Source organism: Rutilus rutilus (assembly GCF_951802725.1).
Source record: "Rutilus rutilus genome assembly, chromosome: 7".
NCBI classification, from domain to species: domain Eukaryota; kingdom Metazoa; phylum Chordata; class Actinopteri; order Cypriniformes; family Leuciscidae; genus Rutilus; species Rutilus rutilus.
The window spans coordinates 23,633,807-23,648,948 of record NC_140221.1 but is presented as its reverse complement, the minus strand read 5'-3'; the positions used below and the strand labels follow the sequence as shown (position 1 = coordinate 23,648,948).

Below are 15,142 nucleotides of genomic sequence, written 5' to 3'. Positions count from 1 at the left end.
ATTAGAACATGTGTGAGAGAGAGCATTCTGAGACTATCAGCAGTCATGATACAGAAGAGAAATGATTACAGAGCTGAAGTTAAGAGTGTTCCTTAACCAGAGACCTGACTCAGCACCGAGAGTGAGACTACTGCAGGGCCTGAGAGCAAGAAAATGAATTTTGACTCGTCCCTGAGTGCATAAATAAAAGGAAAAACTGGAGCACAATAATGCAATTATAACAAAAGCCTAAGAGGTTCACTGTAAAGTAAAAAAAAGGCAATGTCAATCTCGTATTTCTGTTTTAGGCCCCATTAAAGCAAAACATATCTTTTTTGGCTTTGTGTCCATGTCTATTAGCTTTGACACATCTATGCTAGTGTACTGCTAAACGTTTATGAAATTTACCTAACAGATTTAAAAAAGTCTAACAAAATGTAAAAAAAAAATACTAATGACTCATCCTGCACAACACAAATTTTTGTCCAATCAAATGCTCTGGAGAATGAAAATGACTCTCCCCCTAATACCACCAGCAACTAAGTAGGAAGTAGCAAATGATGGTTTACAGCTGTGATGCAGCTAAAGCCTAATGACTATTTTAAAGGAAAAAGGGACAATCTCCTCAATTTTCTGCCAAAACTTATGGAAGCTTATTTTCTTAAAACTGTGATTGTCTTCAAAGTACTTGCATGAATTATACAAAGATAAAACAGTACAAAAATCTCTTTATGAGGACTTCCTTTCTAGAGAGATGAACTTTCAGTTACACATTACTACAATAATACCAAAAACCTCACGTTAACAAAAACACAAGGTGTGGGGTTGTGTAGAACGCTGTAAAGGCCCCGATATACTTCAAGCGAAATAGAAGAACGAACTGATGTGACGTTATTTTGAACAAAATCAGGCCAAAACAAACTTCATTTGGAGTTTGTTTTGGGAGTTCGAAAAAGCTTGCCACTTTTCAGGAAAGTTCGCTTCGGCTGGTAAACACCTTTGTTCTACCATTGGTCCGCTCCGATAACGTAATAGGTAGGTGTGCGCTGAGGCTCCGCCTTCTTTCACATGGAAATCTTTTCCAGTTAATTTCTCCTCACGAGTCCGTTGAGATCAGACGTGACCCACGAGTGAAAACAAACACACTAGAGAGCTGCTTTATAGTAGAAAATTAAGTTGTATTTCTGACAAAACGAGACACTGACACTGTTTTTTATGTTAAATACGACAAAGCTGCTTGATTTTATGCAATTTATTGTATAAAGTGCTATATATAAAAGTGACGTGATTTTACTAAAGTGCTGAATTGCCTTAAATCATAGGCTTTGCAATTCTGCAGAGTTTTCTAGACAGATGCAGTGGGGCCCTGATTATGAACAAAAGTAGCTAAAGAGGAAGAGACATGACACCAAAACTACTGAGTCGTTCTAAATCCATGCCTACTGCTCACCATTTCCTCTTTCAAAACCCAGCAAGTTGGAGCCCAATTCCATTCCCCTCTTTCTATACCTTCCTATCTCAGAAAGGCCAAAAATGTAACTTTGAAAAAAGAAAAAAGGAGTCAAAGTAAATCCTTCACTGAGATCCCGTTCAAGGAAACAGCTGTGCAACACATTTACCTGCATTGGTGTTCGAGCCTTGCAAGAGTACTGTGAGTGTCTCCATGACAAGCCAGGCAAGCTGCTTTTGCTCTTCAGCCACATTGTTCTTGGCATCACCTGACCACAGTGAGCGGGAGCAGTAAACAAAGAATGGAATTAAAACCATTATTAGCACTGTAACTGTTAACTAAATACAAAACTGAAACTTATACAAAGTGTTAACTGAAATAAAGCTGAAATAAAATAAAATATACTTGTTGTTCTGGCAACTAGCTTAAATAAAAGTTTAAGTACTAAAATTACTAAAACTTAAATAAAAAAAATCTAACAAAATATAAATATTAAACAGAAACTAATACAATAAATGACAATTACTAAAACTTGAAAAAGAATCTGAAAGAAAAACACTCAAATATAAATATGAAAAGTAATTCAATATAATAACAAACACTATATATACTGTATATACTATACTGTATATGTGTGTGTGTTATTCGTAATTATTTAATTGTAGTTTACAAAAGTGTTACCCTGTTCGACATGGGCTTGCGTTGGGTCTTTCAACAGCGCTGCATATTTGTGGAGCAGGTTAACTAGCACTTCTAGCAGTCCAACTTCACGGAAGACATCACTGAAGACGGGATGGTGGCGCCCAAGCTTGAGAAGAGTGCGAGTGGCTGTGATGCTGCATCCATAAGAAGTGCTCGACTTTAATAGCACGCTGACGCTAAAAAGCTCTTTGCATGGTACGTAATTAAGCCCGAAGACAACAAACTCCAGCAGCTCAAAGTACTTGGACTGCACCTCCGGTAGCTTTGTTACTCGCTCTGCAAACTGTGACAGTGCATGCTGCGCCTCTAAGATGAAATAGTTGGCGTAGTCGGCAGCATAGATATTGGCGATGGCTTCAAGGATCATACGTGCTAATCGACCACTCTTTGCCTTCAAGAAGGCATTCTGAAGCACAGAAAAAGCATGGATGTTCCTGACCGTGTGGCCTGAAAAGAAAAATCAAACTATTAAGTAAACGGTTCATGGACAATGGGGAAAAAAAACAACCAATACATTATTCAAAATGACTCCCGTTTTGTTTCATAGAAGAAAGAAAGTCCTACAGGTTTCGAACAACATGATGTTGAGTAAATAACAAAAGTTTGTATTATTAGTTTAACACCACATACAGTAATCCTAATGACAGTATGAAACTGTAGAAACTCCCGTGACCTTTGGTGGACTCTTGCATAGCTAGTAACAGACAACCTCACATATTTTCATTTCCTCTTCATCTGTGCGCAGATTCTGCAGAAGTCTATATTCATGACAACTTTCAAATAATTATGTTGTAATCAAGATGTCCGTAACATATAGTAGCACATAACACTCATAACAGTGTTGTAGTCAAGACCAGCTCATTCAAGTCCGAGACTGAGACCAGAAGGGGGTCGAGTTCAAATCAAGACCAAGACCATGAAAATAGGGTCTTGGGTCGAGGACCAAGACCAAAAAAATATTTTCTTGGACTCAGATTCAAAGCCCATTTATTCATAGTCTTGACTTGACTCAACCCGCTTCTGGTCTTGGTCTTGACTACAACACTGCTGAATAGCCTCCAAAAGTGAATAGGAGGATGTCCTTGCTGCATTTTTCTGGGATATCTCTTTGCACTAAATTAATTACTGATATTTATTGCTTCATTGGCTCTTTCTAAAATCATTATGCTCTTTAACTAAGCTTCAAGAAAAACATACCGTATGCAATTTTAACTAAGAACACCCAACCATCATATGATTACAGAGCAACACAAGTCAGTCCTCCAACCCTGAAAAACAAATTCTTGTGCATTCAACCATTATGAACTCTCGCTGCAATAAGCGATAATGCTGGCTGCATGAAAATGCCAAACTACAAAGTAGGGAAGAAACTATCTCTGTGATTGGCTTGTTGGAAAAGAGGAAGTCTTGATGTGACTGGGTGCATAAACAACATTATCTTGCGCCATTATTTTAATTACAGCATTTACTGGCTCTTGGCGAGGCATAAGACAACCCAAACAAATAACCTAACCAGATTACACAGTAGGTGTCAGCCGTTTGCCTCCTTCTGACCAATTAATGCCATTTACAGCCAGTGAACACTAATGTTTTAATTCTCCCTCAGAAACCACAGGCCCTTCTTCTCCCTGCGTGACTAAAAGAGCAATCTAGCTAACGAAGGGAGGCAGAAGCAGACATAGATGAGGACGTTAATATGAAAATGCAGAGAGGAAGAATACCGCTAATCTCTCACTTCAGGATATACTACTAATCTTCTCACTTAAGTCTCTTGGTTCTGACAGTCATTGATTACAGCTTGGTTAATTCATCCTGCCAGTTCTTAAAAAAGGTTTGACCGAAATGCCCATAAATCTTAAAATCTAATTAATCTAAAATTAAATTTAAATTAAATTTTTTTTTTTAGAGAATCACAGTAATAAAATGTGCATTATAGATGAAATTGTCATTTGAATTTCTTTGTTGGTTACAATAAAAATCCTGATTTGGAAGCAAGAAAAAAAAATCCCAGCTAATGCAAAAATGTGAATGATTGCAAATATAGAAGCACACTAAATCTCTTTTAGGCCACTTAAGCCTCAACATTGCACACTTGCCATCTGAATCCTGTAAAGTCCTCAATTTCACAATGTTTCCTGGCCGCAGTTCAACATACCCCGGAATTTCACATCACCAACTTTCACACCCAGCTGTGCTGTGACATAAGTTAAGAGTCAAGTGGATGTTATTTTACAGAGGGCTAACCTTTCCCAGAAGGCTGTGGAACCACAAAACCTGGAAGCAGGAAGGGTGCTCCGGTGGTGAGACCAGCTGGCTTCAGCTCACTGACACCGTATGTGGTCAGAGCGGTCACCAGGTTCACCAGGTCCTTTAGAGCATCTTTGGCTTCATCCTCTTTGGCCTGCTCCAACCTAAGATGTACAGCAATTATATCAGAGAATATCACTATTCAGACATATCAGAAATTAAAAGGACTATACTGCCTCTTATTGCCTTTAAATAACTAATCTTTCTGGGTAAACTATCCTTTTTAAGCAAACCCTTTAAGTAAACCTTCAAGAAAGATAACTCAAAAACACTACAGTTTAAAAATGTATGGTATTTTTTTTTTATGAATACTTGTCTTTATCAAGGAACCATTAAATTGATCACAAGAGACATTGAAGACAATTAGAATTTGACAATATATTCCCATTTCAAACACATACCGGTCTTAGGAACTTTAAAGAGAACTTTAAAACTTTTACAGAGATAACAGGAAAATAATGCAACAAAGTTTGTTTTCAGAAGAAAAAAGCGTCACAGTCCAGCTTAAGTAAGCTCAGTAATGTTTCATTTTATTTGTAAAAAAGTTATTCATTTAGTTCATTTATATAAACAGTAAATAGCCGCTCTGGAGAAAACCGTGATGTCATCGTCCAGCTTAGTTCAGTTCTCATATAATGGTGTCAATGCAGGCAGATCAATATTATTGTTGAATATTAAATTTAATGTTAAATTTAATTTCCCCAACTAAGCAAGACAAAAATGAAAAACAAAAGATCCGCACTCGCTTGTGTCTTCTTTATGAATTATACTTTTTTTTTTCTCTATGCAACAAAGCACATATAGATCAATATAATGATTTGGCAATCAGCCTTCTCAGTGAATCTCTCATTATAAGAGACTTATTACAAAAACATTTAAAAAAATCTTACCGACCCCAAAAGTTTGAACTGTAGTGTACATGGACATGGAATATAGATATATTTGGTAAGGAGCCATGTAATAAGAGGGATAATGTACAGTCATCTGATCATTACTGCAAAATAACCATCTTCCTGTCTGGGTTTATTTTTAGACAATGACCGCACATTACCCTTCACATTTAAACCCAGAAGATTTAAATGTGCAATAAATAATTACCTGATCATAAGATCTATGAGGAAGGTGTAGCCCTGACACATGCGGAAGTCATCCAGCAGTATCTGAGAGACATCACTGGAGTCCTTCAAGAAACAGGAGAGCCCAGCAAACATCTCCACAATCTCCAGAGGAGAGAGGTCATCTGACTGCTGCATGTTCTGGATGCACGTCGACAAGCACTCTTTCTCTGCAAGAACAAATAGTGTCAAGTTGGTTGTGAATTTCGTAAACCAATACATTTTGTCTAAAAACAACAGCCCACATTCACATATTTTAAAGGTGGCATTAGAAAGAAAGTTTTTTATATTAGACTCTTAAGAGCTGAAATTTGAATGCTTCTCAATTAATTGCAAAGAGCGACAAGAGCGCATGCAACCCCCAGACATTGACCTCTAAAAACACTAAATGCACAATAGTGACAGTTAAATGGTTATGTAAGGTTAAAATGTTACTAGGGTTCATAAGATGTCAGCAGTAAAACATTCTCAGTATTATGCATCCATGCACAGCAACGGCAGAGAACCACAGTGAAAGAAGTTGGCAGTTAAATCATCACCGTGGATGTACTTGACGACATTGACGCTGAGGCCGTATCTGGAGATGGTGGTGAGCACCTCTCCCGCGCTCTTCCTCCAGGGTAGGTTGTGGGGGGGACACCAGGAGGTGATGGCACTGAAGAGCAGCTGTAGATCATCCTTCTGGGCCAGCTCCTCCGCCGGAGACACGAAACTGCACAGCTTCACTAAGATCTGAGGAAGACAACCAGAAGAGAAAGTCACGGTTGGTGTCAAAGCGTGTCTTTTATGGGTATTTTGTGGAGAAAATGCTGTTCCTAAAGACAGACAGACCTGGACAAAGACTTTCTGTAGAAGAGCTCTGCGGTCGCCCAGAGGAAGCTCGGTCTGGGTAGCGGCAGGAACCTCGGGCATGTGGGGCAGGTCAAAGAACAAATATAGGCATTTGACCAGCGTCGAGGGCACCGACATGGTGGTCATACAGTCCACAGTTTTCTGCAGAAGCAGAGAAGGGGAGGGGATTCAAATTCAGATGATGAGCAGATCAGAGCAGTTTTTTTCTCCATTCAAGCACTGACTAATGCAAATAACTGGCAAACTGTTTAATATTTCACAATTCTGGTAACAGAACTCAAACTTGAGTCAAATTACAAAAAAAGAACTTTGTCTAAATCCACAATAAACTAGGTGAATTGATGAAAAGCTAGCTTGTTTTTGTTTTTTGTTGTTTTGCATCTCACTACACAGTTTTGGGTCTCAGGTGAAACCCTGATAACCATATACGGTCGGTAGGCCAGTGACATCATCATCCTCACTCTGCTCTAAAGGGGCTCAGGTGGACGTGACTGAAAGGAAATGCAGCAGGTGGGTCAGAGCTTCACTTTTCCCTGCCATGTCGCCTCTGACACTAATCAGAGCAGGATCCTGTTACCAGTGCCAATGAAACACTGAAGTGAGAGGATCAAATCCCATCAGACGCTTTTAAGGCAAGTCAGGAAGTTATAGGATTTAGCTCAATCTAGCCAACGATTCTCTCTCTCACACATGTATAGCCCAAACACTTTTTTTCATTGCAGATCCAGTCTGAACCAGTGTGTGCACAGGCTACCACACAAAAACACGTCTCCTTACAATAGATCAGAAATGGCCATTATTAACGCTCCAAAGTTCTCAAGAAACACTTCTCATTTTTGTCAATGTTGAAAACAGGTCAATATTTTGATGGAAATAAATAATCATTTATATTTTTCAGGATGAATAAAAAGTTTAAAGTTTAAAAGAACAGCATTTATTTGAAACAGATATTTTTTTTCTTTAATATCTCTTTTGATCAATTTAATGTTGAATAAAAGTATTAACTTATTTAAAAAGAAAAAAAAGAAACTGAGACCAAACTTTTGAACGATAGGGTAGTTATTATAGTTAACTTTCTTGGTGTGAATGGGTCTTGGGAAGACAAGGCCAAAGAATCCCAGCAGTGCCAAACTTTAATGGAGGTTCCATTAAATCCACTGCTTTCATAAGAATGAGACAGCAAAACAGAAGAGACTCATCACTTCTGCATTTTCATTCCAGGAAACATACTACGTGAACAAAATAAAAACCCAAACCACTCTCTCAGTCAAAACAAATCACCTTCTCTTTAGTAAAATCAATGGCCTTTTACATTCAAATAAGAGTTTTTGAAGAAAAATGAAGGCAGGTTACACTAATAATGCCTCCTATAGCTTGCTCTGTGGTAGTTTACCTCAGCACTGAAGCTAAGCTAGCAGACGGTGTGAAGTCAAGTCAGTGTACATTGACGATGATGTCAGACAGAAAAACACCAATAGAAGAGGGAAAGAGCAGGAGGATTTCTCACAGGCATCAATGCAAGAGGGGGGAAAAGATGAGACAAGAGACGGCATCCGTGAGGGTGAAATGAGGGTGCATTGGGAATGTAGAGCATGAAGGGCGTCCTTACAGAGAGAAAAGAAAAGACCTTTGTTGTTTCCGAGGGGCGGGGGGTGTTGCCAAGAGCACCAGTTTTTGTCTCCAACTCACAGCTTGGAATACAAACATATTTCACCCCTCATGTTTCAACATGTTTCACCTCTCAAAACCAGACTACTGCCTGGAAAGAAAATCGTGCAATTAATTCAAGCTCATCCCTAAATTGTGCCAAATCACTTGGATAAGCATTTCGAGAGGTCTGTATTTAGATGGTGGAAATGTGTTTTATGTACTTCAAAGAGCAGCTATGAGATATCAGCATTAACACAAGAAAGTGTTTTCATTATGTATTCCACGTAAAGCAAAAAGAGGGTATACAAATAGACAGTGCGAGTAAGAGAAAGGCCACAGGAAATCTACATTACTGCATTCCATATTTTTGTGCACAAGTTCTTTTTGAAATGTTATAGAGGTAAATTACCCTTAAGGATTCTATGAACCAAAATAAATATTAGAACTGTGGCTAACAACAGACTGGAGGAAGATTATGGACGACTGGATCTCATTAATTGGCTTAAGTTTTGCCAACACTCAATGTTGGCAAAACTTAAGCCAATTAATGAGATCCTACTTTATTAAAATAGAAAAACAAACACTTACACTGCAAAAAAATTACCTTAAAATCACAAGGAGACATGAACATAAATGTCTAATTATAATAGCATGTACACTACCTTTCAAAGGTTTAGGTCAGTAAGACTTTTTTCCCTTGAATGTAATACTTTTATTCAGCAATATTTCGCTTTCAAATAAATACTGTTGTTTTTAACTTTCTATTCAAAGAATCCTGAAAAAGAAATATTTCATGGTCTTCACAAAAATGTTAAGCAGCACAACTGATAACACTGACTATTTAACACTGATAATAAGAAGAAATGTACCATGTGAATATCACGACCATCGCTGTACCATGGTACTGCCACAGTGCTTTTCATAAAGGATCTAACTAGAAGGGCTTCCATTCTTGTGGGAACAGTAGTAACAACATTCCCATTCAGTCAATACAACACATGACTATGGGACATCCACAGACAGCCCTTGATGTAATGATACTCTGCCAACGATGTAACCATGCCCTTGTTACAGAGTAAGCACACATAGTCGGAAACCATTTCCTACTACATGACATGGATATACTGTATCCCCCACAATGCACTGCAAAAGATACAGAAAAGCACTAGCTGCTAATGAATAGACTTCACCAGATATTATATATTCTCCTTGTTATGCATCAAATCTACACTGACATTTCCAAAGTGCTCCAAAATCTGAGACACCCTTTGGGCACTTAGTCAAATCTCCCTGACACAATGACCTCCCCTGGACAGGAAATCTGGTGAATGACATCAAAAGCTAGAAATACTTTTGAAGAGCTTTTGATGAGAGCAGGATCAGTCCTTCCTCATCTAATGAATGGCATGACAGGAATATTGTCTGTTTGATCGCAACACGTTGGCCACTCAGCACAGAGGGGAAGTGATTCAGGGAGAGAAAAACAACTAGTAATTGGAGATAATTTATGTAGAGTGCAACTGTCCACACCACCTTTTCACAAAGTTCCCTTCAAACAGGCCTTCATAAAGTGACCCATGACTTGGTAGTCATGGCCTCAAGCTGTGCAGGCTTGAGCAATCAACAGCTTGAGAAACGGGTCCTCCATGACACCATCCTTACATCGCCACAGCAGCAGTGGGGAAGCTGGAAGGCAAGACTTGTGCAAGCATTGTTGGAGAAGCCATCTTTCACTATAGAGTGAGTATTCCTCCTCTCTCCTGCTCTTGGTCAAGTCCAAAATTGACTAAAAACATACTTAAAGAAATTTCAACTAGTCCTTCCGGCCTCCACACGGTTCTCCAGTCTCTCAGTCTAGGGAAAGACGGTGTCCATCTCTGAGAACAGAGACTTGTGTAACTTGAGATAAGGGGTCTTGTTCAGCTGTGAAACTACCATGCACACATTCAACAAAGTACCTTTTTCTAGTACGGACAAGTGCTGGGTGCTGAAAGCCCAACCTAGGATGGCTGATTCCCAAACACAATGCCTGTTTATCTTTTTCATACACCAAGGGACAAGGACGGGTCCTCAAAACTTTGAAGGATGTGGCACACCAAGCCGATGCCTAGTTTTCCATTGTCACTAGTTGGACCCCCATTGATCATGCTGATTTGGAGGAGGTGGCGGAGATCACTCTGATGAACTGTTCTGCTTAAAAGGGGTCGCACACCGGACGCGCAGCTCGGTGCCGCGCCGCGCAGCGCCATGTCTTTTAAATTCGAACACATTATTCTCTATGAGAGTACACACACCGGCGGCGCCTTTCGCCATCTGTCCGCGGCGCCCAGCAACGGCTCAGGACCGTGTTCAAAATCCTGCCGCGCCACAGAGCACCATTTACATAGTTTTATATTAAATTTACATTTATGTGTCTCAAATCGTAGTTAATGTATATACGGACTTCACCCTGTGCTGCAATATACATTTAGTTTGATATTTATTTACAGAAATCAGAAAATTGCTGATGTTATCGGATTTTCAGGTGAGAGTTGTCCTAGACGTGGCGCGGCGCGGCGCGGCGCTGAGCTGCGCATCCGGTGTGCGGCCCCCTTAAGACTGGAATACACTACATGACTTTTCAACTCTGAACAGATTTTAAAACACTAGGCATCATACTAGTGTATCATACACTAAACATTGTTTTGTTGTTCCAAACCTGTATGAGTTTCTTTCTTCTGTTGAACACAAAAAAGATATTATAAAGAATTCTGGTAATCAAACAGTTGACGGTAGCCATTGACTTCCAAAGCAGGAAAAAAATACTATGGAAGTCAATAGCTACCGTCAACTGTCTGGTTACCAACATTCTTTAAAATATCATTTTTTGTGTGTGTTCAACAGAGGAAAGAAATTCATACAGGTTTGGAACAACATGAGGGTGAGCAAATGATGAAAAAAAAAATATATATTTCTGGGTGAACTATCCCTTTAACCTCTTAACCTGCACAGATTGGCTTGATGATAATTGTAGCTCCAATGCACCTGTACCCAGGTGAGATTATATTTCATGATGTATTTTATCAAAAGAATTCACATAAAGTTCTAAGAAAACGTTTCGTTTTGTTTTCTAGAAAGATAAAATTTGGGTAAATGAACACTGGAATCCAAGCGATGCGGGTGGGTAAAACATGTAATGCCAGAATAAAGGAAAATAATGGCTGAATATAAACAATATAAACGCTGTTCTTTTGAACTCTATTCATCAAAAAATCCAGAAAAAAATTATCACAGTTTCCACCAAAACAAATTCAGCAGCACGACTGTTTTCAACATTGATAATAAGACTTGTTTCTTGAGCACTAAATCAGCATATTAGAATGATTTCTGAAGGATCATGTGACACTGAAGACTGGAGTAATGATGCCATTACAGGTATAAATCACTGTTCACATTTAGAAATATTTTCAATTAGAAATAAAAGTTATTTTAAATTGTGATAATATTTCACAATATTACAGTTTTTACTGTTTTTTGATCAAATAAATGTAGCCATGGTGAACATTACAGACTTCTTTAAAAAACAAACTGTATCTGTATATATTTTTCTAGTGCTAATCAAATATGTTTTCATGTTTCATGCATCTCGTGATTGTTTCATCTGATGCACATTAAACAAACAGACCTGTCCTGAGGAGGCCAGCAGGTTGATGGTGTTCAGAAGCATCCAGCCACGGCTCGCCTCCTCGCTCTGATTTACCTCCAGAAACTGGACAATGGCTCTGCTGGCCGCCTCTGTGGGAGGAGCACACACACACAAACAGAATCACTGACGCGTTTAACAGTCTGTGCAAGTGGATCAAATCCATTTTCACACGTCAGCTTGTGTGTGACTGGCCTCATCTGGGGAAGGACGCCGAGTCAATTAGAGGTGATGACATGCAGGCGGTTTCGTTTCTCATTCATCCATTGCAGCCTCATTTTGAGATGCAACACTGTGACACCCCAGTGAATTCACAAAGGACAAGATTTACTCAGAAGAATATTATTTTCTGCTCCAACAAAAACGTAATTATATCATTTTGTAAAATCCATAGTCATTAAAAACACAATAAATTTGACATACAGAATAAATACAATATTATTACGTTATGCTTTTTGTTGCATCAGTACTATGACTACAGTAAAAAAAAAAAAAAAAAAAAGCAAGCGTTAAACACAAGATGTTTAATAGATGGTATAAAACCTACTAAAACGCTTAAGCAATTACTCGTTTCAAACCCATGTCTGGGTTTTGTGAATCTATGCAGCATATGCAGATTACATCACCAAAAATAAACATTACTGTACATCGTGTGCCAATACAAGCTGCCAACACAGTGTGTGGACAGCAGAGTGACTGAGACCAAGCCCAGTCTTCCTCAGTCATAAACACAGCTATTAAAGCAAGAACGCATAGGTACAGTATAAAGCAGTTATAAACTAGTGATGCACCAAAATTAAGTTATTACATTTCAACAACAAATTGTAGTAGAAACATAATTCAGCAAAACTTTGCAATGAGGTTTCATTAGTTAACATTAACTAACTACATTAGATAACATGAACTAACAATGAACAATAGTTCTACAGCATTTACTAATCTTAATTAATGGTAATCTCAGCATTTACTAATACATTTTTAAGATCAAAAGTTGTGTCTGTTAACATTGGTTAAAGCACAGTGAACTAAAATGAGCTAATGTTAACAAAGGATAATAAATGCTGTAAAAATAAATTGCTCATTGTTAGATTGTGTTAGTTAATGCATTAACTAATGTTAACAAATGAGACCATATTGTAAAGTGTTACCCATAATTCTGTTATTAAAAAGTGCACATAAGGCAGTTTTTATATTCAATTTAAATGTGTGTATAACTCAGTTTGAGTGTTTATTATTACATAAATGAGAGAAAAGACTTGTTTTAACCCATCGAAAATTGATTGGATCGGGAAAAGTGGGTATAACATATCAGGAAATAGATAGTTGAAGTACCTGTTGATTTATTAGATGCTCTCCGTCTGATCTCAGTCACCATCAACCTGGACACTTGCGTAGTGAACTGCAGCAGGTCTGAAAACTTCTCATTCATGGAGCTCGGTGGAGCGTTCCCAAACACCTGTCACACACACACACAAACACCATTTACAGAGCTCAAACAACCTTCTTTTCATGCAGTCCTTTTTTTTTTTCCTCTACAAAGATGTGGACCTGTTGAGTTAAAGCTGAGATTTAATCAGCAATTGCTCCCTTGATGTCTAAAGAGCCGTATGCTCGGTTTGTAGAGTTATTCATCTTTCATTGCAGCAAAGATAAGACATTCACAGGAGCTCTGAAAACTGCCCTACAGCATTTGGCTCACAGGCCGAGTGTCCAATCAAATTAGTATAAACCACAAACATTCATAAGAGGCGCAAGACTGCCATGCTTAAATCTATCATGTCAGTCCTCTCACTGTTTGAAGAAATCAAAATCTAGAGAGACACTGCGGTATTAATTCTGATGTGCATTGTTTCAGATGGGTCTAAAACACTTAATGAAGTATGACAACTTTGTAAATAGAGAGTATGTTTCATAAAATGCACTAAAATGCATACAGGCTGCAGCAGGTCAGCGCTCTTTCATGCACAATGATGAGGTCATCTACAGTGTTTCTGCATAATCAATGCTGGATGATTAGCACCATCATGCTCTTCTCCAGCCTGTGAGAGTCACTTGATGTCATAACGACGACTACTTAGCCTTTGTAAATGAAGTAGTCACTGCTGGTTCACTTCTTCTCATTGTTTAAGTTAACATCAAAAGCAAAGTGTGGATCATTTGGTTTAATGACAGGTTTTGGACAAAATCTCTATAGTGATTTAAAAATAAAAGAACAATAGTATAATGCTTTTAAACAATATACAGTTGACTGATTATGGCATATACATGTACACTACCTATCAAAAGTTTAAGGTTGGTAAGATTTTTTTTATGTTTTTGAAAGAAGTCTCTTATGCTCACCAATGCTGCATTCATTTCAATCAGAAATACATCATAAATACAGTAAAAATATTACAATTTAAAATAACTATTTTCTATTTATATATTTTAAAATGTATTTTATTCCTGTGATGAAAGCTGAATTTTCAGCATCATTACTCCAGTGCCACACGATCCTTCAGAAATCATTCTAATATGATGATTTGGTGCTCAAGAAATATTTATTATTATTATTATTATTATTATTATTATTAATGTTAAAAAGAGTACTTAAATACTATTAAAAAAATATTTTTGTGATTGTTTTTTTTTTTTTTTTTTAGGATTCTTTGATGAAAAAAATGTGTGATCTTTGATGAATACAATGTTCAAAAGAGCAGAATTTATTTGTAATATACTTTTTCTGCAACAATATAAAAGTCTTTACTATCACTTTTGATCAATTTGATGCATCCTTGTTGTTGAATAAAAGTATTAAATTCTCCCCCAGAAAATTCTTACTGACCACAAACTTGCGAACAGTAGTGTAAAAATTTAGATTTTCAGCAAAAATTATTATGAAATTTACAGCTGTCACGGTCACATTATAGCTTTACAATTTCCAGCTATCAGTGCAATTATAACTAATGATTTGTTGTAAATTTTTCTCTTTTTCAGAAAGAATATTTAAAGCTGCAGTCCGTAGTTTTCCCTCTTTGTCGCCATCTCTGTTCGAAATCTGCAATTGCAGTTATTCGCGTGCGTTGTGCTTCGGCACGGCACAGCGCGGATGAATACAATGTTTTGAGGAGAATGTGAGGCTGTCAATCACTGCGCCGGTGTGTAGACTGTCATTCGCAATCACAGATTCTACTTTTTGGAAGTATTTGGACCAACATAAGAATTTTCACCGGGAAATGTCGTCTGAACAAGTAAGTAACATCCACTTTTGTTCTGAGTCTGACCAAGTAAGGGAAAAAAGCATTGCAGTAAATCACGCCGATTAAATCTAACGATTGCTTATCATATCACGTCAAACTGTGCAAATGATACTTTGTCCTCAAATTGTTAATGTTAACAACATCAGCATTGCGTGACTAACTTACA

At 37.8% G+C, this 15,142-nt stretch overlaps 1 protein-coding gene across 4 annotated transcripts in view; it reads right to left on the bottom strand.

The window, feature by feature from the left end:
* Nucleotides 1–15,142, bottom strand: part of wdfy3 (WD repeat and FYVE domain containing 3) — a 76,632-nt gene that overhangs the window by 47,316 nt on the left and 14,174 nt on the right. For all 4 annotated transcript variants that reach the window (XM_084413519.1, XM_084413517.1, XM_084413518.1 and 1 more), the window contains exons 3-10: nt 13,070–13,193; nt 11,720–11,829; nt 6,385–6,546; nt 6,093–6,285; nt 5,537–5,723; nt 4,376–4,542; nt 2,111–2,578; nt 1,599–1,697 (exon numbers count right to left, since the gene is read on the bottom strand). In XM_084413519.1, the coding sequence (XP_084269645.1) occupies nt 1,599–1,697; nt 2,111–2,578; nt 4,376–4,542; nt 5,537–5,723; nt 6,093–6,285; nt 6,385–6,546; nt 11,720–11,829; nt 13,070–13,193 (1,510 nt within the window). The remainder of the gene's footprint in view (nt 1–1,598; nt 1,698–2,110; nt 2,579–4,375; nt 4,543–5,536; nt 5,724–6,092; nt 6,286–6,384; nt 6,547–11,719; nt 11,830–13,069; nt 13,194–15,142) is intronic.